Source organism: Pogona vitticeps, chromosome 2, assembly GCF_051106095.1.
Source record: "Pogona vitticeps strain Pit_001003342236 chromosome 2, PviZW2.1, whole genome shotgun sequence".
NCBI classification, from domain to species: domain Eukaryota; kingdom Metazoa; phylum Chordata; class Lepidosauria; order Squamata; family Agamidae; genus Pogona; species Pogona vitticeps.
Genome location: NC_135784.1, coordinates 31,857,600 through 31,880,677, shown reverse-complemented (window position 1 = coordinate 31,880,677; position 23,078 = coordinate 31,857,600). Strand labels below are relative to the sequence as shown.

Below are 23,078 nucleotides of genomic sequence, written 5' to 3'. Positions count from 1 at the left end.
TAATAATAATAATAATAATAATAATAATAATAATAATAATAATAATAATAATAATAATAAAGTAACTTTTCAACACTTTTGATTAGTGTCAGATTAGGATTTAGGGCACCCGGGTTCAAATGTAGCTCAGCCATGAAAACTCACTTGTGGGTACGGCAATGGTAAGTCACTCCTTGAACATCTCACGCACCGCAAAAACACAGTTGAAGTTGCCATTGATTGGAAGCAATCTGATGGGGATGATCAATACAGGTAGGGTCCTATTAGACTATTGTTTTGAGCTGTCAGGTCGACTCCAATTTATGGCGGCCTTATAAATGAGTGATCTCCAAAATACTGTACCCTGTCAACAGCCCTGCTCCGATCTTGTAAACACAAACCTGTGGGTTCTTTTAGGAAGTCAAACCATCTCATATTTTGTCTTCCTCTTTTCCTGCTGCCTTCCACATTTCCCAGCATTGTCATCTTTTCCAGAGAATCCTGCCTTCTCATGATGTGCCCACAGTAGGACAGCCCCAGTGTCATCATTTTTGCCACCAGAGATGCTTCAGGCTTGATTTGATTTAGGACCCACTTTTTCATATTTCTGCCAGTCCAGGATATTTACAAAGCTCTCCTCCAGCACCATATTTCAAATGAATCAATTTTTATGTCCATTTTCTTTATTGTATAGCTTTTACTCCCATCCATGTTTATCAGAATCCAGATTAAAGTTAATTGAAATCAGTGGGAGTTAAATCATGACTAACCGTCGCATTAATTTAAATGGGAACTACGTTAAATAAGCTTACATGAGCAGTCTTGATTTTTCAACATGCGGTTTCCTTTTTTTTTCATTTTGAAGAAAGCCTTACCTCTCTCCTCCCTTCAGTCATTCAACATCATTTTAACAAAAATCAATTTTGTAATTGAAAATTAAAACAAACACATAAATTCTTCATGGCCTCTGTGAATGCACACAATTGGGTTTTGACAGCGCCTGCGCTGGTCCTCTCGGAATCTTCTAGAAGAGCTTTTATATAAAAGTAACAAAGTTTAGAGTTGCCCCTATCACGCATGCTCCACCCGCCTCAACCTTCAGTTCCATTTTACCGCCTTCATGTTTGGAACACATAAAATTTAGGGGAAATTATTTTAAACTAATATGGAGCAGTTTTTCTTGAGAAAAATTAAATTCTAGCAATGATATCCGTGATAGTAATTTTAGATTTTTTTTTTGAAAGTATTTATGGAAACCTCAAAGTCACATACCTCCACCACACCCGTTTGAATTTCTTCATATCCACACTCTCCAGTTTTGGAACCAATGGTCTAGTCTAGATTGATGTTAGGCATGATATTTAAGTGATGAATTATTCGGACGCGAGCTTCCCATAGTACAGATTGCTAGCATATGGGAAACTGTGATAGATTGGTGGGAGCTTAGACATTTATCAAACAAAACACCACCACCATCTTGTTTGGGGCGGTTTCATTTTACTTCAAGCATTTTCAAATTCGTTTTCAACACGTGATGCCCAAGAGACACACACCTATGAGAAACCACTGTGGCACAGTGGTTAAAATGCATTACTGCAGTTAAGCCTCTGCTCACAACCTGAGTTTGATCTCAATGGGTTCAGGTAGCCAGCTAAAGGTTCACTCAGCCTTCCATCCTTCCAAAGTTGGTAAATTGAGTACCCATCTCACTGGGGGACAAGTCACTGTTTACATAATTATGTTGTAAACCACCCAGAGCGTGCTCTAGCACTGTGGAGCGATAGATAAGCTGACACAACCACCACCAACCCCACCTGTTACTCTCGCGAGACACTGAACAACAGTTCCCACCTTTCTTTGCCATGTGGGAGTGATGAGAACTGTAGTATCTAGACCAGGGTAGCGGGGGGGGGAGTGCCAATTTGAGGTTTGTAGAAGCCACCAAATTTTTTGTTGAAGAGGCTGTGGGGGTGTCATCCAGATCGACAGAAACAGTTGGTTCTTTCAACTCTGGTAAAAAGCAGCTTGTCTCCTCAGAAGACAGATGTAGATGTGTCAACACAACCGACGGAAAGAGAGCCTCTTCAGTCAAACAGACAGAGCCAGGCGGACCGGTACGGCAGGCTCTTGCAATCTTCTCCTCTTTCACGTAACAGTTATTGACCAACAGACAGAAAAAAGAGGAGGGCTGCACTGCTTCCCTGGGCTGTACTGCAGCCAAAACTGTGCTCACGACCTGGGGTTCAATCCCGGGTAGCGGCTCAAGGTTGACTCAACCTTCTATCCTTCCGAGGTCAGTAAAATGAGTACCCAGCTTGCTGGGGGGGCAATGTGTAGCCTGTATAATTAAATTGTAAACCACCTAAAGTGCTTGAAGCACTATGGGGCAGTATATAAGGGGAAAAATGAGGCGGTATCTGAGCAGCACACTTTGCTTTTACCCAATGTATTCTCACCAAAAATGAGAGAAGGGAAACGCTTCCTTTTGGGAATATACTTCCCCAAACTCCACGGTCAGTATGGCCATGGCTACGCTAGCTGTTGGGTTGGGGCAGATGCAGTCCAAAAGAATTTTCTTGGTATCTCTGCTCAAATCCTTCCCCTCGTTCTCCGCCCCTCGATGCCAGTCTGATTTCTCAGACCGCTTCCTGCTCGCTTCTCCATCTTTGAGCCACCCTGCTCTCCATCCCTCAGTCTCCAAAGCCTTCCTCCACTCCCTACCCCTAGGAGTTCCATGTACCCATCAGCTTCCCGGCACACCAGCGTCCTCCTCCTAGCCCAACCAACACTTCATTTCCTTTTTCCGGGGTTCTTTCCAACAGTATGCTGTGACCCTTTCAGCACGGAGAAGACCTGCCGTGAGCCCTCAGCCGTGCAGCCACCCAAGCAGGGGCGGGAGGCCATTTTGAGAAGCCACAGCAGCTTCCGCTTCATTTTTACATTCACGCCATTAGGAACCCATCTTGTTCCTTCTCCCTGTATCTCATTACACATAACCATCATTTAAAAATAAAAATCACTCTCATTTTCATTATTTAAAAAAATGGTTTGTGGTTGTTGTTCTTTTTTTTTCTTTTTTTACAATTGGCAAATAAAATCATTCACTGTAAAAAGATTGAAAAAAGTCTTGAAAAAGCCACAACCCGTTTGCAAAGGTACGCTCCCCACCCTCTGTGTCCTGTAGGATAAGAAGCTATCAAGGAGGCCTTTTTAAAAGGCAGCACAAGCAACGATGGGAATCACCTCCTGTATCTTGCCCTTGCAAGGGGACGCCGGGTTACGCCCAAGCGCAAGGGAGACGATTCGGAAGGATGATTTGGCTGCCCAGGCCGAGGAATCCGGGAAGGCCAGGTCAAGGTGGGCGACACGGGGAGCTGGGTCTCAGTCTGTTTTCGCACCAGTGACTCCAGAAGTTCTGTTTGGCGGTTCATGAGGGCAATAATCTGTTCAGTGTCCACTCGGTCCCGCTCACGGTCCTGCAGATCTGCCTTGGCATATTCCCCAAGTGCTGCCAGGATCCTGTCCGTGGCCATTTGGACCCGTCTATCGGCTGCCTGTGTGATCTCTAGGGCCATATCTTGCCTGTTTTTCCTTTTCCTCTTTCTGATGTTGGCCAGTCGTTCAGCTGCGTAAGACCTTGTAGGACCAGGAATGGGGCTTTGGGGTGAGGTAACAGCACCATCTGATTAAAAAAAGAGGTGAAAACAAGATTAAGCTCATGATTCTAACAGACCAATCCTCAAAGCTGCTTTCTACAAGTGTAAATAAATGAAAGCAATTTCATTTATTGCTTGATTACATTTTGTGAGACAAATTTATGGTTTTTAATTTGTGTTTTTATTTAAAAATAGTCTCAGCTAGTGGCAACATTTAATTGTATTTCATTATTTTTTATTTATTATACAGTGGTGCCTCGCTTTACGATTGCCCCACATTTTATGACGAAACCGCATTATGATGATCTTTTTGCAATCACAAAACGATGGTCTAAATGGGGTTTTTTCGATGATCGGTTCCCTGCTTCAGGAACTGATTCTTCGCAAAACAACGATTTTAAAACAGCTGATCGGCGGTTTCAAAATGGCCACCGGGTAAACAAAATGGCTCCCCGCTGTTTTCTGGGACGGATTCCTCACAAAACAGGTAGTGAAAACGGCTGCCCTATGGAGGATCTTCACTGGACGGTGAGTTTTGACCCCATTGGAATGCAATGAAGGGGTTTCAATGCGTTTCAAATTTTTTTTGGGGGGGGTTACGATGTTTTCGCTTAACGGCAATTTTCCTGGAACGGATTATCGCCGTTAAGTGAGGCACCGCTGTATTGTATTTATTACTACTATAAATTATATTATGTACTGTATTTTGTTTTTATTACATATTGTAAACTGCCAGAGAGTAGCAACACTCATGGGGTGGTATAGAAATGGAAATACTGTACATAACTAACTGAAGAGCAAAATCCACATTTACTTCTCTGTGGGCAATCATATTTGGACAACAATTCCCAGAATCTTCCAGTAGGCATGGCAAATACCAGGGGATTCGGGGAGCTGTCTAAAAAGTAACATTACAAAGTTCTTCATACATGTGCACACAAATGCACACATACATTCTATTAATTTATTTGCATCCCACATTTCACCAAAATCTACTCAAAGTAGATTAAAAACAAAAGAGAAAATTCACATCTAAAAAGTTATAAAACCAAATAGGAATTGCAGACATCATCATATTCAAACAACCAGTTTAAAATTATATAAAGTACATCAGAAAAAGTAAATGGAGGAAGAACAGCCTCCCCTTCTTAAAAGCTCCAACAACCAGCCATTTGAAAAACCTTCTTGAACAGCAGAGTGTTTACCTATAGCAGTGAAAAGACAAGGACAGACACCATATAACAACCTGTCTTATTTATTTTCACTCCAGTAATCTCTTTGCCAATCTAGAGCCTGGGAAAGTTACTTTCTTGGACAAAGGCTGCAAGAATTCCCAAGCTACATGACCTCTGGACTTGTTGACTAGGGACTTATGGGAAGCAACTTTTTCCAAGTTCCCAATGGTAGTGCTTCACACAACTGTTAAAACCGCAAGGGCACTCACCTGTCGCCTACTGCACTGGAGGTCGATGAAAATAAGGAGTCCTATTCTGACATTCCATCAAATCACAATCTGAGTTCTTCAACAGAATCAGATCTGTTTGCCATGGTTGTTTCCCCATCTGCTTAGTGGTCCTTTTCATTAGTGCTTTAAAGTGCAGTGGGAGTCGAGAGATGAAGTCACACCTATGGCTGTGATGGTTTTTCACAGCTTGGAAATGTTGCTCTCTTGGACTACACCTCCCAGAATCCTCTGATCAGCCTGGCCATTAAGCTCCTTCAACAAACAGGGTTCTGTGCCTGAACTGCACCACTGCCCATCAAGGCTGGGCAAGAGCCTTGGCTCACATCCACTCCTTGCTAGCAGCCGTACTGGTAGCCCCCGCATTCTGGATGCTTACAGCAGGAAATCCAGTAGCTGTGTTAGTTTTTTTTTTTTTTTGTGAACTACAAATCACTAGCACAAATGTGCTAGTAGAACAGTCTGCCATGGACTAGCAGTTTCCATAGATTTCATTTATTGCTTGATTACATTTTGTGAAAGGATCTCAGAGGGTCCCAATGTCAGGCCAACCCCCATCCCTTCCACACCAATCAAACCTGGGTGACTGGTGCTCCAGTCCTGGGAAACTGGACTTCCCTCTGCCAGATCTGCTTTTATCTTGATTCCTGCAATTGAGCAGGGGTTTCGGACTCAAAGGCCTTATAGGCCCCCTTCCAGCTCGATGATTCTGTGAGGCCACCTTATCCTCAGAAGGTGGCCATCCTGCACACAGCAAAGCCAACAACTCTGACACAGTCGCCTATGGAAGTGGAGCATATGACAGCATCAGGAGGGCCCTGCTCGGAGTGTCTAAAGGGCAAGGAACCTTTCCCAACCAGCGAGTCTTGAGGCGAGATGCAAGGGCTGGAAGGCTCTAGAAGGGAGGAGAGGGACCCCAAAGGTATAACAAGGGCAGGAGGAAGTCAGTGGACAGCTAGAGAGGAGGTGGGATAAGATGACAAGAGGCGATGGCACCAGAGCAGTCCCAGCCAGAACCACCTGAAGGAGCTCTACGAGCATCTTGCTTCAGCTGCCCAAGGGACGCCACATCCCAAAGAAGGCACAATCAACGTCCTGCTGATCCCATCCCAGCAATGCTTCGTTTGACTCAGCTATGCCAGTGGGAGAGGCAGAGACAGGCTGGTCATCTCTGACAACTGGAAACAGGTGTGGGCCAGCCACACCTGGTAGAGGGCAGTGGCAAGAACAGCTTTAACCATTTTGTCTCTTTGTTTAGAGGCTCTTTGGGGAGAATGAGGTGACCACTCCCCACCTTGAGAAATAAGTGCAGCTCAGAATCAAGACTGCCTCTAGCATCGTTACAATAATGTTGAGTTATTTCTTTGTTTGGATTAATAGTCATGCTGGAAAGAACTTTCAACTCCTGCCCTCATGCCTGGACCTGAGGGTCTCTTTGACGCCCCACTGCCCACAGAAGACTTACAGGGATTTATGCATTTCTATTTCAGCTTTCCTCAAAGAAGGTCGAGATGGTGAAAATGGTCCTCCTCCCCATCTTTGATCCCCGCAACAAACCTGTAGGATCTGAAGCAGCTGAGGTACAGTCAACCAAGTAGCCTCACGGATAGGTGGAAATGTGAGTCCTAGTCCTGCACTCTAACTACCACACCCCAACGTATTTGCAAACTCCTCTGTGTGTGCACAGAGACACACAGGACTAGCTTCTGGCTAGTCCTATGGAATGGATCATCTTCGACACAGGCAAGTGTCTATTTACAATTTGTGCAAAAACTGATAACTCACAAAACCAAGAATATACCATTCTCCCTTCTTACCTACAGTTGAGGTAGAGCATCCTGGTTTATCATAAGGAGCCGAAGAGAGAGGTGGAACAGGACTGCTGACTTCTGTTACACCAAAAAAGATATGCAAATCTTATTAATTCTAGAAACAAAGCTTACATAGAAACAGAGCACCAAAAAAACAGCTGCTCAGAGTTCCATATTGTTGGCTTACTCTGGCACACGTCAATACATAAGCTACAAAAATAAGCACCTAATACACAAAATGGAACAATCAAATACAGTGGTGCCTCCCTAGATGATGATAATCCGTTCCACTGAAATCACTGTCTAGCGAAATCATTGTCTAGCGAAAAGCATTTCCCTATTGGAATGCACTGAAACCTGTTTAATGCGTTCCAATGGGGAAGAATTGTTGTCGTTTAGCGAAGATCGGCCATAGGAAAGCCACTTTGCGAACCGTCGATCAGCTGTTTAAATAGCTGTCTTGCGAAGCTTAGGTCCCGAAAACACCCTTTTGCGAGCGCGGAGGGAGCTGTCAAAATCGTCTAGCGAAAATCGGTTTGCGAAGCAGGGACCAAACATTGTCCAGCAAAATTCCCCCACAGGAATCACTGTTTTGCGAATCGCTATAGCGATCGCAAAAAGTCAATGTCTCACGAAAAAACTGTCATGTGGGGTAACTGTGTAGTAAGGCACCACTGTACAGTCATGGCCAAAAATACTGGCACCCTTGCAATTTTATCAGAAAATGCAACCCTTCTCTCAGAAAATTGTTGCAGTTGCAAATGTTTTGGTATTCACATGTTCATTTCTTTGGTTTGCGTTGGAACAACACAAAAAAACAGAGAAGAAAAGTCAAATCTGATACAATCCCACACAGAAACCCCAAAATGCACTGGCCAAAATTATAGGCACCCTGTCTAAATTGTAAGAAATAATATTTTCAAGCATGTGATGCTCCTTTAATTTGTATTTAGACACACGTGTCGCAAGTAAGAGGTGTGGGCAATATAATAATCACACTTGCAACAAGTTAAGATGGAGAAAAGTTGACTCAACCTTTATGTTGTATGTGACACTGAGCATGGAATAAAGTGTAGAAAGTTGTGGATTTGAGAGAATTTTTTTTTTGGAAAAACATTAACAATCTCAAGGCTACAAGTCCATCTCCAGAGATCTTAATGTTCCTGTGTCCACTGTGCACAATATCATCAAGAGGTTTACAGCCCATGGCAATGTAGCTAACCTCCCTGGATGTGGATGGAAGAGCAAAATTACTGAAAAATTACAACAAAGGGTTGTTTGAATGGTGGATACAGAACCCAACAAATTCAAGCTGCAGGGTACAACAGAGTCAGCTCACACTCTCCATCACCATCTGATTGAAAAGGGACACTATAGTAGGAAACCCAGGAGAACACCACTGCTGACACAAAGGCATAAAAAAGCAAGACTGGAGTATGTCAAAACTTATGTGACAAAACCACAATCCTCTGGGAGAACGTACTGTGGACAGATGAGACAAAAGTAGAGCTTTTTGGTCAAGGACATCATGGCACTGTTTACAGAAAAAGAAAGCCATTCCAAGAAAAGAACACAGTCCCTATAGTCAAACATGGTAGACTCAAAGATGTTTTGGGGTTGCTTTGCTGCTTCTGGCACTGGATGCCTTGACTGAGTGAAGGATATCATGAAATCTGATGATTACCAAAGAATTTTGGGGCACAATGTAGTGGTCAAAGTCAGAAAGCTGCATCTCCACCAGAGGTCATGGGTCTTCTAGCAGGACAATGACCCAAAACACACCTCAAAAAGCACTCAGAAATGGTTACAAACAAAGTGCTGGAGAGTTCTGAAATGGCCAGCAATGAGTCCAGATCTGAACCCCATAGAACACCTGTGGAGAGATCTCAAAACAGCAGTTGGGAGAAGGCGTCCTTCAAATCTGAAGGCCCTGGAGCAGTTTGCAAAAGAAGAGTGGTGCAAAATTCCAGTATGGAGGTGTAAGAGACTCATTCGTGGTTACAGGAAACGATTGATTTCAGTGATTTTTTCCAAAGGGGGGGGCTACCAAATATCCAGTTAAGGGTGCCAATAATTTTAGCCAGTGCATTTTTGGGTTTCTGTGTGGGATTGTATCAGATCTGACTCTCCTCCTCCTCCTCCTCCTCCTCCTCCTCCTCCTCTTCTGGTGTTTGTGTTGTTCCAATGTAAACCAAAGAAATGAATTGCAAGGGTGCCAATATTTTAGGCCATGACTGTAATGAATGCAAATCTGAGACTGGATGATGAGGGTTTTGTTGTTGTTTTGAATTATAGCTCCTAGAATCACCCACCAGAATAACAACTGGTCATGCTGGCTGGGAGATTGTGGGGATGCGGACTGTAATCCAAAATAGTAACTTTTCCAAGATCTCTACTCCATGCACAGGGTTTTCATAAGAATGGTATTAAAATGGAAAAAATACAGTAGGACCCCCATATCCAAAGGATCAGTATCAACTGTTTCACTTATAAGCAGTTTGCCGCAGCTCTATATACAACAGACAAGGATGCCCTCTTGTGGCCTTTGTCACGCCGCCTCGTATTTTGTATACAGGATTCCTCGTATCCACAGTTTCAGGCATCCACGGTAGATCATGGAAACAATTCCATGTGGATATAGGGGTCCTATTGTAATGAGGCAAACCAGAAGTGGGGGGGGGAATAACCTACAAGAAGTGGGGGGATAAATTACCTGCCCTGGAATGTATAACCGTTCCCAACTCTTTATACTGGAGGGAGGGAAGGTTCTTCAGATGTTACTGAACCCCAGCTTCCACCAGCCGCAGTCATGAAGGCTAAAGGCTGCAGAGGATGGAGGTTGAGATGCTCTCTGCCCTTGCATTTTACTAGGGCTGCAGAACCTCTGGCCCTCCAGATATTCTTGACGACAACTTCCCACAGCCTTTACCACTGGTGGGGCCATCGAGATATACAGCTTAAAGTATGTGACGGCTAACAGGTCCCCCACCCTTGTCTTGTACAACAACCCTCAGGCATCCCAGTTAGATAACTATCTTCCAGCAACTCCCTTTGGAAATTGTGCTGAATGAGGCGCTGGGCCAGCACTGTCATGCAGCCACTAGCCGCATTGACTGAGGCATTCTAGGAGTTACAATCCCAGAAAGTAACTTCTCCCAACTCCCAAAAAAATGTGCTGCTCACCCTGGGGCACTGTGACTGGCATTTCGTCCGGGGCTTCTTGCTTGATGCACGGCAGAGGAATGCTGTCTTTCCCGATCTCGGCTGGGGAGGACCTTCTGAGCTCCAGCACTTCTTGACCGGCCGGGCCACCTTCCTTCACCCCGTCTGTTGTGGCCTCCTCCTCCGTGGAACACTGCGATATGGAGTCTATGATGGCTACCTGGCGGTGATTTAAACCAGGGAGCTTCTCCAGAGGTGAGAGGTCCCTGTCATTCTCCAACAAGTGGTCCAGCCTGTCATAGAAAAGCCAAGCCAGGTGACCCTTCCCGGGCGAGTTGTTGGCTTTAGCGATGCGGTAGTCTCTCTTCAACGTTTTAATTTTCGACCTGCACTCCAAGGCCGTACGCCTGTGGCCTCTCTTGGCCATTTTGCCCGCCACTACCTGAAAGGTTTCAATGTTCCGATGGCTCCGCTGGAGTTCCTGTTGGATCTCTCGCTCTCGCCAGATGACCAGAAGGTCAATGACCTCTGGGTAGGTCCACGTGGTGCCACGATACTGTCTGTAGGAGGGGACGGCGACTTCTGGAGTTTCGGCACCTACAGTTAAGGGGTGAGGGCAAAGAAGGGAGGAGAAATGCTAAGGTACCTCTCTCAGTATAGCGACTCGTCAGACCAGTTTACATGAGGGAAAATATGCAGTGACCACCAGTACCACACAGTGAAGCAAAGGCCACTGGAAGGCCTGGAAGCTTACAGAGTTTGAAGCCGTTCCAATTTTGGACGATGGCTCCCAGAATCCTTCAGACTTTTTTTCAAGCTTCTCCCTCCCTGAATTATTCAGTCAATGTTTTTGAGGCATATAAATAATAATAATAAATAAAGGTAAAGGTTCCCCTTGACAATTTTTGTCCAGTCGTGTTCGACTCTAGGGGGCAGTGCTCATCCCCGTTTCCAAGCCATAGAGCCAGTATTTTTTGTCCAAAGACAATCTTCCGTGGTCACATGGCCAGTGCGACTTAGACACGGAATGCTGTTACCTTCCCACCGAAGTGGTCCCTATTTATCTACTTGCACTTGCATGCTTTCAAACCGCTAGGTTGGCGGGAACTGGGACAAGCGACGGGCACTCACTCCGTCGCGTGGATTCGATCTTACAACTGCTTGGTCTTCTGACCCTGCAGCACAGGCTTCTGTGGTTTAGCCCGCAGTGCCACCACGTCCCTTTTAATAATAAATACTCATGTTTTATAATTGGAAAGTCTCTCAGAGCTTATTTATCAAGAAGAAGACATGACATTCTCTGCCTGCAGGCTTACAATTTAAAAAGGAAAATCAGAAGGGAAGGGAAAAGGAAAAAAAAAAAGAAATCCAAGATTTGCACTCTTAAATGTCTTAAGATTCTGCAGCCAGGCAGAATGAATGGCTGGTTCAATGTACCTGGGAACAGACAAAACATGATGGAGCTGAGTTCTTTAGGGGGGGTGATGGTGGCCCTGATCCCTTTCTCTCCACCATTCTGCACCCTACTCAGAAAGAAAGGCGTTATCTCCATTATCACTATATATAGGCTGATACTGGAGATGAGCCAGTTTCCCTTTTCCTCTTTCTGAGTAGGGTGCGGAAGAGTGGAGAGAAAGGGATCAGGGCCACCATCAGCCCCCCCAAAGAACTATATAGATAATAAAGGGGATAGAGGTAGCTGGTTTGCTCTTTTTGGATGTTTAAGCCGCTTTGACAAATGAATGGAACACACACCTCTGCAAACATAACCAGTTAATAAGAAAAAGATCAGTAATAGGCTGTGCAGTCCCTCCAAACAACAAGAACAGCAACAAAACACAATACAAATGCAAAAGCAAGCATGTAAAAGAAGAACTGCCTCCTGCTGATCAGGCAAGGTAGCTTTCCACCTACTTCTCTCTCTTGTTAGGCACAAATGTCTAACAAGAGGCAAGGGACAGGAATGTCATTTAGTTATGCATTTTTTGCAGGTGTCACAACCCAAATGAGCCCCAAGGAAGAATGCAACTTCAATCTAATAGAAGAGGGCCAGGCAGTTGCTGAGGAACAATTGGGGAACAATTAACTATAAAAGGAGCGCAGGGTGCTAACACAAGGCCTCGTCCCACTCTTCCTGTGGTAGATGAGGATAAGGAATAGCGAGTAGTGCAAGCTCAACCAGTCACCTGCCTGGATGAATGGGTGGTTAAACTCTTGGAACTTGGAAAAGCTACTTGTCTGGACTACAAATCCCAGAAGATCCAGCCCTTATCTGGACAATGCTGTTTGGGAGGTTCTGGGAGTTCCAGTCCAAAATGCTAATTTTCCCAAGCTCTGATTCTTGCCCATAACATTATGGGCATGTTATGGATTTGTTTCTGGGCTGGAAAGCTCTTTTGCCCAACTAAGAGGGTAGAAGGTTGGTACATCTCTTTCGTAGCCCACAAGACAGGCTTCACACAGGCAGAATAGTCACAGGATGAACATGTGCAGGATTTGTGTCCAAATGTGTTGAAGTACGGCTGGTTGGAGCAAAAAAAAAACCAATCCGTATCTGACTTCTGGCTTGACGCTGCGATGAGCCAGCAGGAGGAAGACGAAGCTCCGTCTCCTGGGCTGAATTCCGACCTGTTTGGGACCCCCCCCCAGGGGTTAAAAACCACCCCGAAGAAGTGGTGAAATGGGGGAGAAGCCTGTTGTTCATGGGGTGGATGGTGGTTACCCATGCTTGATCCAGGAAACTCCCCAATCAACCAGCCGGCGGAAACAAACAGCTGAATAAGCCTGCTTGCAAGTTGTTGGCAGCCGGCAAAAGAAGCGATAAACCAGCCAAATTAAACATCGTCGTTAACATTGGGTGAGATACAAAATCTTAATTATACTACTATATAACTTTCCCTGGACAGAATAATCCCTTTAACAGGAAAAAAGAGGGGCTCTTAGCCCAAACTCTAAATTAAGCAGTGGTGGATCTGGAGAAGGGGAAAGAGAAGCAAAGAGAAGCAAAGAAAATAAATAAATTGGACATTAATAAAACACTTAATTAGACTGCAAGGAAAGAAGTTCTGTATTACTTTGGTGCTAAACTTAAGAAATCTTCCTCTTAAAATTGTTTTTGCAAATAACACTCAGAGTAATGTCTATCTACAGTATTGGCAAACAGCCCAGAAACATAACCTTGAAAAAGCCTAGAAACCTGATCTGAAACTCTGTTTTGTCTTTCCGGTTTCTTCTTCTTCTGAGAACTGACTAAAACATAAGACAATTAACTTCAGAAAGTCTAATGCAGTGGTGCCTCGCTTAATGGGCGCACCGTTTAACGACAAATCCACATAGTGATTAAGATTTTGTGATCGCTTTTGCGATCGCATTGCGATGTTCCCTATGGGGAAAAATTGCAAAGCGATTTTTCCCCATACGGCCCATTTTCGCCCAGTTGATCGGTGGGGCTTCGGGATGATCACGGGGAAGCCGATCAGCTGGGAGAAAATGCGGGCTTCGGGATGATGGGGGGAAAGCGCTTCCCCCCATCATCCTCCCGAAGCCCCGCCGATCAGCTGGGCGAAAACGGGGCGTTTGCGATGATCGCGCTGAAGCGGTTCCAAAATGGCTGCCGGGTAAATAAAATGCCCCCCCCCGCAGTGTTTTCACGCCCTTTCCTCACTTACCAGGCAGCGAAAATGGCGGCTGCATTGAGGATTTTCACTTAAAGGTGAGTTTTTTCCCCATAGGAATGCATTAAACATGTTTTAATGCGTCCCTATGGGCTTTTTTGCCCCGCATAGCGACGAATCTGTATAGCGACGATTTTTTCAGAACGGATTATCATCGCTATGCGGGGCACCATTGTACAAACATTGAGTGAATAGGACTGCCAAACTACATCAGAGACTGGATTCAATTAACCCTAAAGGCGATCAACTTAGCGAGGCAACTACTGATGGAACTGGACTGACTGCCTTAAGTGATGAGACATTTTTCACTTGAAACAAAAGTAGCTGGCATCTGAGGACATAATGTCACAACAAGGGAAATTTTGGGAGGAAACAAAATCTACCTTGCAAGCGATATTAGAAATAGTGCAATCCCAGAACTAAGACATGCAATCGTTCACAGAACAACTAAAGAAGAACTATATTCAAGAAGATACAGAAAACATTGAACAAGGAAATGTGAAGGCGGAGGACGATGTATGCCAAAGAAAAGAAGGACTGGGGGAAATCAGAGGGAGAAACTCAGGAGAGCCAAGGAGAATCTTAGCTGTGTTAAGGGATGATAAAGGGGGGAGGGGAATCAGCAGCATTAATTACAAATACCCTGGAAGACCTATTGGAGATAGATGAAATGCATAAAGATCTATTGGAGATTGATCAAGTGTACAAAATGCTTTCAGATTACACAAGGGACAGCAGAATATTTAGGGAGACAGAAACAAGAACTGGGAAAATACAAATAAGAGACGGAATCACTTAGAAAAGATGAAAAGGGGGGAAATATTAAGGTGGCCAAAAGCATGTATATACTTCTGGGATTGTAAAGGGGCTTATCTTATGTATTTAAAAAGGGAAGTAAACTGAAATAAGGGATCATTAATCAGGGTAAAGGCATAACATGGTGCCTTTTAAGGTAAATTGAAGTTAGATATAAAGATGGGGCAAAACAAATATTTGTTGTTGTTGTTTAGTCGTTAGGTCGTGTCCGACTCTTCGTGACCCTGTGGACCAAAGCACGCCAGACCCTCCTGTCTTCCACTGCCTCCCGGAGTTGGGTCAAATTCATGTTGGTCGCTTCAATGACACTGTCCAACCATCTCATCCTCTGCCATCCCCTTCTCTTCTTGCCTTCACTCTTTCCCAATATCAGGGTCTTTTCCAGGGAGTCTTCTCTTCTCATGAGATGGCCAAAGTATTGGAGCCTCAGCTTCAGGATCTGTCCTTCCAGTGAGCACTCAGGGTTGATTTCCTTCAGAATGGATAGGTTTGTTCTCCTTGCAGTCCAGGGGACTCTCAAGATCCTCCTCCAGCACCACAATTCAAAAGCATCAATTCTTCGGCAGTCAGCTTTCTTTATGGTCCAGCTCTCACTTCCATACATCACAACAGGAAAAACCATAGCTTTGACTATGCAGACCTTTGTCAGCAAGGTGATGTCTCTGCTTTTTAAGATGCTGTCTAGGTTTGCTTTCCTCCCAAGAAGCAGGTGTTTATTGATTTCGTGGCTGCTGTCACCATATGCAGTGATCATGGAGCCCAAATAGTACTTAATGAATATATATTAGTTATGATGTTGATATAGACATGATACAAAATGTGGAGCTAGAAATGGCTAAACAATTATATAAAGAAAATATGTATAAAAGTAGTCAATATTGTATACTGAAACACAAACATGAATGGTTTAAATGTTTAAAAAAAGGTATAAACTTTGAAGAGACAACTGCCAAGACACCAAGATGCAAAGACCAAATAATTGTAAGCAACCCATGTAACACAATGTTTAACAAGCACGATTAAATGTAGATAGAGTGAAAAATTAATAAAATGTTAAAAAAACCCAAATCTGTATCTAAATCGCTACTCCTTGAAAATCTGGCAATATTAAATACAAACCTCATGAGCAAGGTGTATATTCAGAGCACCTTAAACAAAGCAAAGCAAATAACCAGCAGATAATTCATCCGCCTTAAAAGAATGCAATAAACCTCACAACCCTCAGGTCTGCAACTCCTAAGGATACAGTTGGCTTACAATGTATTAGGGCAGTGGTCCCTAACCTTGGGCCTCCAGATGTTCTTGGACTTCAACTCCCAGAAATCCTGGCCAGAAGAGGTGGTGGTGAGGGCTTCTGGGAGTTGTAGTCCAAGAACATCTGGAGGCCCAAGGTTAAGGACCATTGTATTAGGGAATTCTAGTCTACCACCAGAGGCTTAGATCATGATCAAGGGTTCTTACCACACACTACAAATGTTGGTTGGCTTACCCATGAGGCAAGACTTTTATGTTAACCACAATAGTTTGGTGGATGGCTGGTACTTATTATGTAACATCTGTCAGTACTTTCTGCAGTGAATTTCCCTCTGACCCATTTACAATCTTACCCTGAAGCACATGTAATGCAGACATACTTGAAATTCCAGATATTGCTCCATGCATCTGAGGAGGCAGGCTAGAGTCCATGAATGCTTATACAGTACTGTAACACACGTGCTAATCAATCAGTCCTGAGGCACCACTTTACTGTCTTAAAAACTCCTAGCAACCACCCCATTGGCACAGTAAATATGGCATCATCCAAATTTCAGGTTCACCTTGCAACTTGTCTTGCTATTTTGCAACCAATTGGTTTAGATAGAGATCAACCGTTTTTCTAACAGCCAGTGGGATTCCATCTCCTCCTCCTCTAATACATAGTCTGTGCCTCTCTTTTTTGCTACTAAATATGGGTGGGTTGCATTTTGCATATATGCGATTTAACAAGGTGGAAGGATTGTTTTATTATTCAAGTATTAGTTACATTTACTTTCTTTTAGCACTTAAGAGCGGGAGACATGGCTCCCTTCCTCTTCTCCTAATTCTCAGAACAAACCTGTGAGATAGGCCAGACTTTAAAGTGTGCAGCTGTCCCAAGATCAACTACTGTAGTGAGCTTTTGTGGCTCATTGTGGACTAGAATCTTGATCTCCTTAGGGCTGTTAACTTTTTAGATATATTACTATAACAACATGCTGCAGTCATCTGTGACTCAAAAGTGATACAATGATGCTCAGAGTCCCAGATCATCCTCCTACTAGTGCTGCGTTATGGACAGTTTCAGCATTTTATTCTATTCATTCTTTTCAAAAGCAGCTATCCAAGATGTGCTCCCAGATCCTATTTTGTTAACTGGAAGATTTTCAGCATACAGTGGTGCCTCGCTTAATGACGATAATTCGTTCCAGGAAAATTGCTGTTAAGTGAAAACATCGTAAAGCGAAATTAAAAAGCCCATTGAAACACACTGAAAATCGTTCAATGCATTCCAATGGGCTGAAAATGCACCGCCCAGCGAAGATCCTCCATACGGCAGCCATTTTTGGTGGCGCCTGTATAGCGAGGAATCCATGCCTAAGCACAGCGGGGAGCCATTTTAAGCACCTGGTGGCCATTTTGAAAACCTGACAATCAGCTGTTTTTGATAGTCGTAAAGCGAAAATCGGTTCCCGAAGCAGGGAACCGATCATCCCTAAGCGAAATTCTCCCATTTAAAACATTGTTTTGCGATCGCAATTGCGATTGGAAAAACATCATTGTAAAGCGGATTCGTCGTTATGTGGGGCAATCGTTAAGCGGGGCACGACTGTACTTTGACTGTATTCCTGCACTGAGCAGGGGGTTGGTTGATGGCCTTGTAGGCCCCTTCCAACTTCACTTTTCTATGATTCTATACACTGGGCACCTGACACATAGATTCGTCAGGAAAATGTGGGCATTCAAGCCCGCAGTATGTAAATTAAGAAAGAAGAAAACCCATTTGTGTACGTGCAAAGGGCATTTTCCTTGGTGCTGCAAAGAGAGCATCCTCGATAGAAGATGTCTCCGGGGCAGCCTCCATTCTGCTTGGCTTCTCACCTGACTTGCTTGCAGGTAGGATCCGCCTCTCCCTAGCAGCCTGCTCCTTTGGGATCCATGGCTCTTCCTCTGGCTCCACTTTGCAAATAAGTTCTGGTTCATCAGCAGGCAACCCTGTGCAGGAGCGAAAAAGGAAAAAAGAGGGACAAGTCTCTCTTTTGCTGGAAACTCCAAACCATGCTTGGCCAGGAGAAGCTGTTTTTCACGGCTTCCTCCTCAGTGTAAGGTAGAAAGGAGGTTGTGATTCCTTGGGGGAGAGGGAGTTCTTACCTAGCAAGGCCACCGTTGCATAGTTGTTTTGCATGATGACCCTTGCAAGGCAGAATTCAGGCCCAGAGAGCCTCCCTGCTGAAGTCCACAACTACTTTCTCAGAATCGGTACCATCCAGAACACCACAAAGGGCCGGGTTCTCCGTTCACGGTCTTATCCTAGGAACTGCAACACAGTAAAGACAGCAGACAAGTAAAGAAAAACAGGGATCCACTTGTTAGCATGTGATGCTGTGCCATTGTCAAAGCCAAGCAGGCATGGACATGATCTGTGTGTGAACAGGAAATCATGGGGAACCTCCTGTAAGTGTTGAAGATCCTGTGGTCCTCCTTATGTTTTTGTACAGTACCTCTCCGCTTCAGAGACCATGTCTAATGGTCAGATGGGAATTGTGATCCAGCAACATATAGAAGGCCACAGGTTCCCCATGATTTTAAACACTGGAAGATGGGAAGTCCCCAGCAGGCGCAAGTAGCACCAAAAGGAAAGGCAGTACATTTTGACTCAAACTTCAGCAAAAGCATCCTAAAATAAAAACAGTTGGCAGTGGAATAGATGGCCTCGGGAAATGATGGGGTTTCCTTCTCAGGAAGTATTTAAGAAAAAATATGACAGCCACCAGTCAGAATGCTGTAGTTTCAAGCTTCTAAACTTGAGTGGAAGGTTAGAATGGATTATCTCAAAAGCACCCTCCAACTCTATGACAGCCCTATGATGACAATAAGTGGGCCGTACAGGATGAGGCTAGTGTATAAATGGAAAACTGTCTGGGAATCAGAGAAATGGAAAAGTTACTTAAAAAAAAAACTATAATATCAGCATACGCCAGCCTGTATGGGCAGCGACTTTTCTGAAAATTTTTTCCAGGTGCTTCTGGGAGTGTTAACCACTAAAGAGCCTCGTGACGCAGTGGTTAAAACGCTGTACTGCAGCTAAAACTGTGCTCATGACCTGGGGTTCAAATCCCAGGTAGCCGGCTCAAGGTTGACTCAGCCTTCCATCCTTCCGAGGTCGGTAAAATGAGTACCCAGCTTGCTGGGGGGGGGGCAATGTGTAGCCTGCATAATTAAAAAAAAATTGTAAACCGCCCGGAGAGTAGCGCTATGGGGCGGTATAAAAGTCCAATAAATAAATAAATAAATCCCACAAAGAAAAAAGGCAGGATATAATAAACAGAGTTAATACAATACGAATTAAATTTCTAACCCATCCTTACTCCAAAGGGATCAAAACAGCATACCTAATTAGTCTGTTGTATCCTTATGGCAACCCTATCAGATAGATTAGGCTGCTGGATACCAATGACCTCAAGGGTACCAAGTGATTTTCGTGGATGGGTACGAACTTGAACCTAGATCTCTCCAGGCCCACTGCCATAATCTAACCTTGGGCCTCCCACCATGATGACTAGAAACTCTGCTTTTAGGTTGACCTAAACTCCACAGCAGTTTTAACTGTAAGATTCAGTGGCGTTGAGGGTGAAGCTTTGACCTAAGAAATTTAAACTAAATGGCTAGTGGTTGTTGTGGGTTTTTTTCGGGTTCTTTGGCCGTGTTCTTCAGAACACGGCCAAAGAACCCGAAAAAACCCACAACAACCATCAGATCCCAGCCGTGAAAGCCTTAGAGAATACATAGATGGCTAGTGTTTTCTCCTATTCAGAAAAGTAGCATCATCATCCTGCCAGCTACACATAAACAAAAAAAAACTCCAGATAAGCATGTCAAGTACTGGTGAAAATCAGAACCCCAGCAATTTCAGAACATTTTCTTCCCGGATACAGCCTGGAGTGCTACAGAAACCTGTGCAACCGGTTTGTCGCAGCAGCAAGGGGGCAAAATAGTGAAGCCTCTACCATCTTACCCTCAAATCTCTGCAAACATTGTTATCTATGCTCTAATTTTTATCAGAAAAGCTGGCTGGAATCAGAACACTTTATTAGGTTCGGAATCAACACCAGCCAGCACAAAGAAATCTGGCCTCAGGCAAACGGAACGGAGGGTGAAACACAGCCATGTATATTCAAAGAGATGGTATCTACTAATATATCTAAGAGAAGTTTTATATCGTCCCAAAAGAACCAGGGTGCCGCTAAGCTAAAGATCTATGGCTGCATGCTAGGGATTTATTTGATTTTTCATCCCACCTAGGTGGTGGCAGCATAGGTGTCTCTGCACCCACGTAACATTCGTCCCGTTATCACGTCTGACCGAACAAGCCTACAGGTTTCTGGAGTTTATCACCGTTGTGCAAAACCTGTTTGATCAGGCTCTAATAGTGGCACAAAAGAAATGAATGCAAACACATGTCCCAGAGTCTTAAAACACAAAATGGGGGGGGGAGTTTAAAACGTTAAAAAAAGAGAAGAATAGAATAATGCCTCTTTTGTGTCACACATGCACTAGAAAGAGAAAACTGGAAGACAGAACAGAAAAGAAAAGACGGGCGCAAACTAAACTGAAAAGAACTGATTGTGTTCTTTGGTAAAGATGCAATCCTATAACCACTTCTCTGGGAGAAAAGCCCACGGAATCTGAATTGCTTTAGAGTCAGTAAGCATATAGTGGGATTGAGTTATAAAGAAAAGTTTCACTCAGAAAAAGGATGGAAGATAGAAGGGACCAAAAACACAAAATCACTTTTCTTCAAGGTACCTGGAGGGGAAAAAAGGAACAGAAGCGCTTCAGTCTTCCCCCCAGACATCACCTCTCAGGTGTCCCTTCCTCACAAATAATGAGCATGAGATTAGGCAAAGCATTTCAGTGGATCTCTCTAGAGTTAAGGAGAAGCAAACACCATGTTTATCTAGGGCTGAACTAAATGCAACTTAGTTTTGAGTAGGCAGGCATATGATTGCACCGTAGATGTTATTTCTTTAAACTTTATTCACACTAAAACGTGAAACAATTTAAAATTATGGATGTATGTGAAATATAGGCAAAATTGGGGAAAAAAAGTTAGTTACGACTCTTTTTGACCAGTAGCAGGTAACTTCAATAGCACTGTCTCGGCCATTTCCTTGGTCTTCTTTTGTACACATGGTGGGGCATAAATTGCAAGCATGGACGGATAAAGTGCTGCATGGACTGAATTTCTCCACAGTCACAGAACATTTGTCCCATAGCCAGGTAGCCACATTTTACTTGATTATTCTTTGACCTTCCTCCTTCGAAGCTGATTAAGTGACTTCCAAATTGTCCAGCTATAGTCTCGTCCTTGTGGGAAACGCTCTGCAGCATACATCCAGGTGTGTTATTTTTGTTCTCCATAGGTTTAGCCTATCCTCTTCTGGTTTAATATTTAGAGACTGAGAAGCACACAGAATTTTTATTCCTGATTTTAGCCATCATCTTAGCGGCGTTGCGGTCGTGTTCTTATGTGCTTGTGCCGGGTTGAGTTGGGTGCTGTGTTACCTTATTTTGCTCATCATTATTTGCTAGCACTTCTTGATGTACTTCTGGAGGGGCAATGCTAGCTAAATAATACACTTTTTCAATTGGGGGGGGGTTTCAGGCAAGCAGTAATAATCCTGCATGATTCATGAAAAGCTACTTGTTTGGCAGGAGCTAATTTATACCATATGGCACTAGCATATTCTGCTGCACAGTAGCCGCACAGGGACAAAGCAGCTGTTCTTATTGTTTGTGAGTGTGCACAACTTTGTTTGCTTCGACCACAACTACCAGTGCTGTCATTTATACTCTTTCAGTAACTCCAGGAAAACATCCATGTCCCTTTTTTATTCTTTCCTAGCTCAAATGGGAGTTCTTGTTGGAAGGGAGTCTCAGCTCCACATCCTCTTTGCCACTTGGTATGTCCCGGTAGGTGTGCGAGGAGGAATTAGGGGAGGAATGTCAGTCTAACGGATCTGTTTCCTTGAACCTTAAAAGGAGACTGGATTTCTCGATGATCTCAATCAGCAGTTTTACAAAAAATTTTTAAAAAAATACAATACAAAACATTTGCTAGGATTTCTCCTCCTCCTCCTGCAACTTGATCTGTAGAGATGGTGACAGAAGAAGGAAGAGCAGCAACCCGTGCGCCGCCCGGGCACAAGCACGTGAGAACACGACCGCAACCCGTGCCATCACGAGAAACGAGGCTACATACACGCAGATGCATACACACGACCATTCCGTTGGGTAGCTCCACTCGCAGCACTTCCTGCTGGAGGAAGCGTCAAGCAGGGCCGGCCAGGGAGATGCCCGAGACACCCATCGCCCATTTCTCTCCCCCCCCCCCAAGTCCTAGAGACACGTACCTTTCCTCCGGTGGGTTCTGCGAACGACGAGAGCGGTTCAAAAGCACTCCTTCCGATCCGCGATCGTACACGTACGCCGCTTAGACGGAAGTTCCGTTCGCTTCCCGACGACCAAAACAACTGGGAGTCCGTTGTCGTTGCCTCCGAGGAACGGAGACTTGAGAGCACGTCCACAAACACACACATACAGTATATATATATATATATATACACACACACAAACCACGGAACGTAAAGAGCCACACAGGCACAGAGAGAAACCCGTTTTAGCTGTCGTGGCTTCCCTTGCAGTGACACATGGAGGTTGTAGTTCAGAACGAAGGCTCTGCCCCTATAAGGCAAGGGTCCCTGCCGCCCGTCCGAAACTACCACTCCCAGAGTTCCTCGGGAGCAGCCTGTGCTAGCTAAACTAGTTTTGGAACCGGTTTTGTGTTTGTAGTGCAGATGGCGAGAGGTCCAATAGGAGACCAACGCCTTGAAACCGAGGGAATGAGAGGAGGCTTTTATAAACCTCTTCTATAATAAGAAGAAAGGAAGGGAAAAAAATTATGGGGAATTTGGGCCTTTGGATAACTTAGGAAAAACTGGGTAATTAATGAAATTCTGTTCCATGGGGCTTGGGCTAGGCTGGAATGCTCATCAGCTATAATAAAAGTATTCGCGAAGGCTTTCACGGCCGGGACTGGTTGTTGTGGGTTTTTCGGGCTCTTTGGCCGTGTTCTGAAGGTTGTTCTTCCTAACGTTTCGCCATTCTCTGTGGCCGGCATCTGCAGAGGACAGCACTGAAGAACACGGCCAAAGAGCCCGAAAAACCCACAACAACCAGTATAATAAAAGTGTTTACCTGCAGTGAAATCCTAAGCATGTTT

General features: G+C 44.3%; 1 protein-coding gene across 4 annotated transcripts; it reads right to left on the bottom strand.

Moving 5' to 3' along the window:
* Window positions 1-3,013: 3,013 nt before the first annotated feature.
* Window positions 3,014-22,525, bottom strand: LOC110091183 (zinc finger and SCAN domain-containing protein 20). Of its 4 annotated transcripts, none has more exons than XM_020815195.3 (6): window positions 22,210-22,525; window positions 17,948-18,113; window positions 17,678-17,791; window positions 10,092-10,667; window positions 6,919-6,989; window positions 3,014-3,661 (listed from the first exon to the last, which is right to left on the bottom strand). In XM_020815195.3, exons 2-6 carry the CDS (start codon window positions 17,979-17,981, stop codon window positions 3,545-3,547), a joined length of 912 nt encoding a protein of 303 aa, XP_020670854.3. In that variant the 5' UTR covers window positions 17,982-18,113; window positions 22,210-22,525; the 3' UTR covers window positions 3,014-3,544. The 4 variants fall into 4 exon arrangements, with proteins under 4 accessions (XP_020670854.3, XP_072845305.2, XP_020670852.3 ...); XM_072989204.2 differs by having other exon boundaries at window positions 6,919-6,986; window positions 22,210-22,519; XM_020815193.3 differs by having other exon boundaries at window positions 6,915-6,989; window positions 22,210-22,509.
* Between the last annotated feature and the right edge of the window lie 553 nt (window positions 22,526-23,078).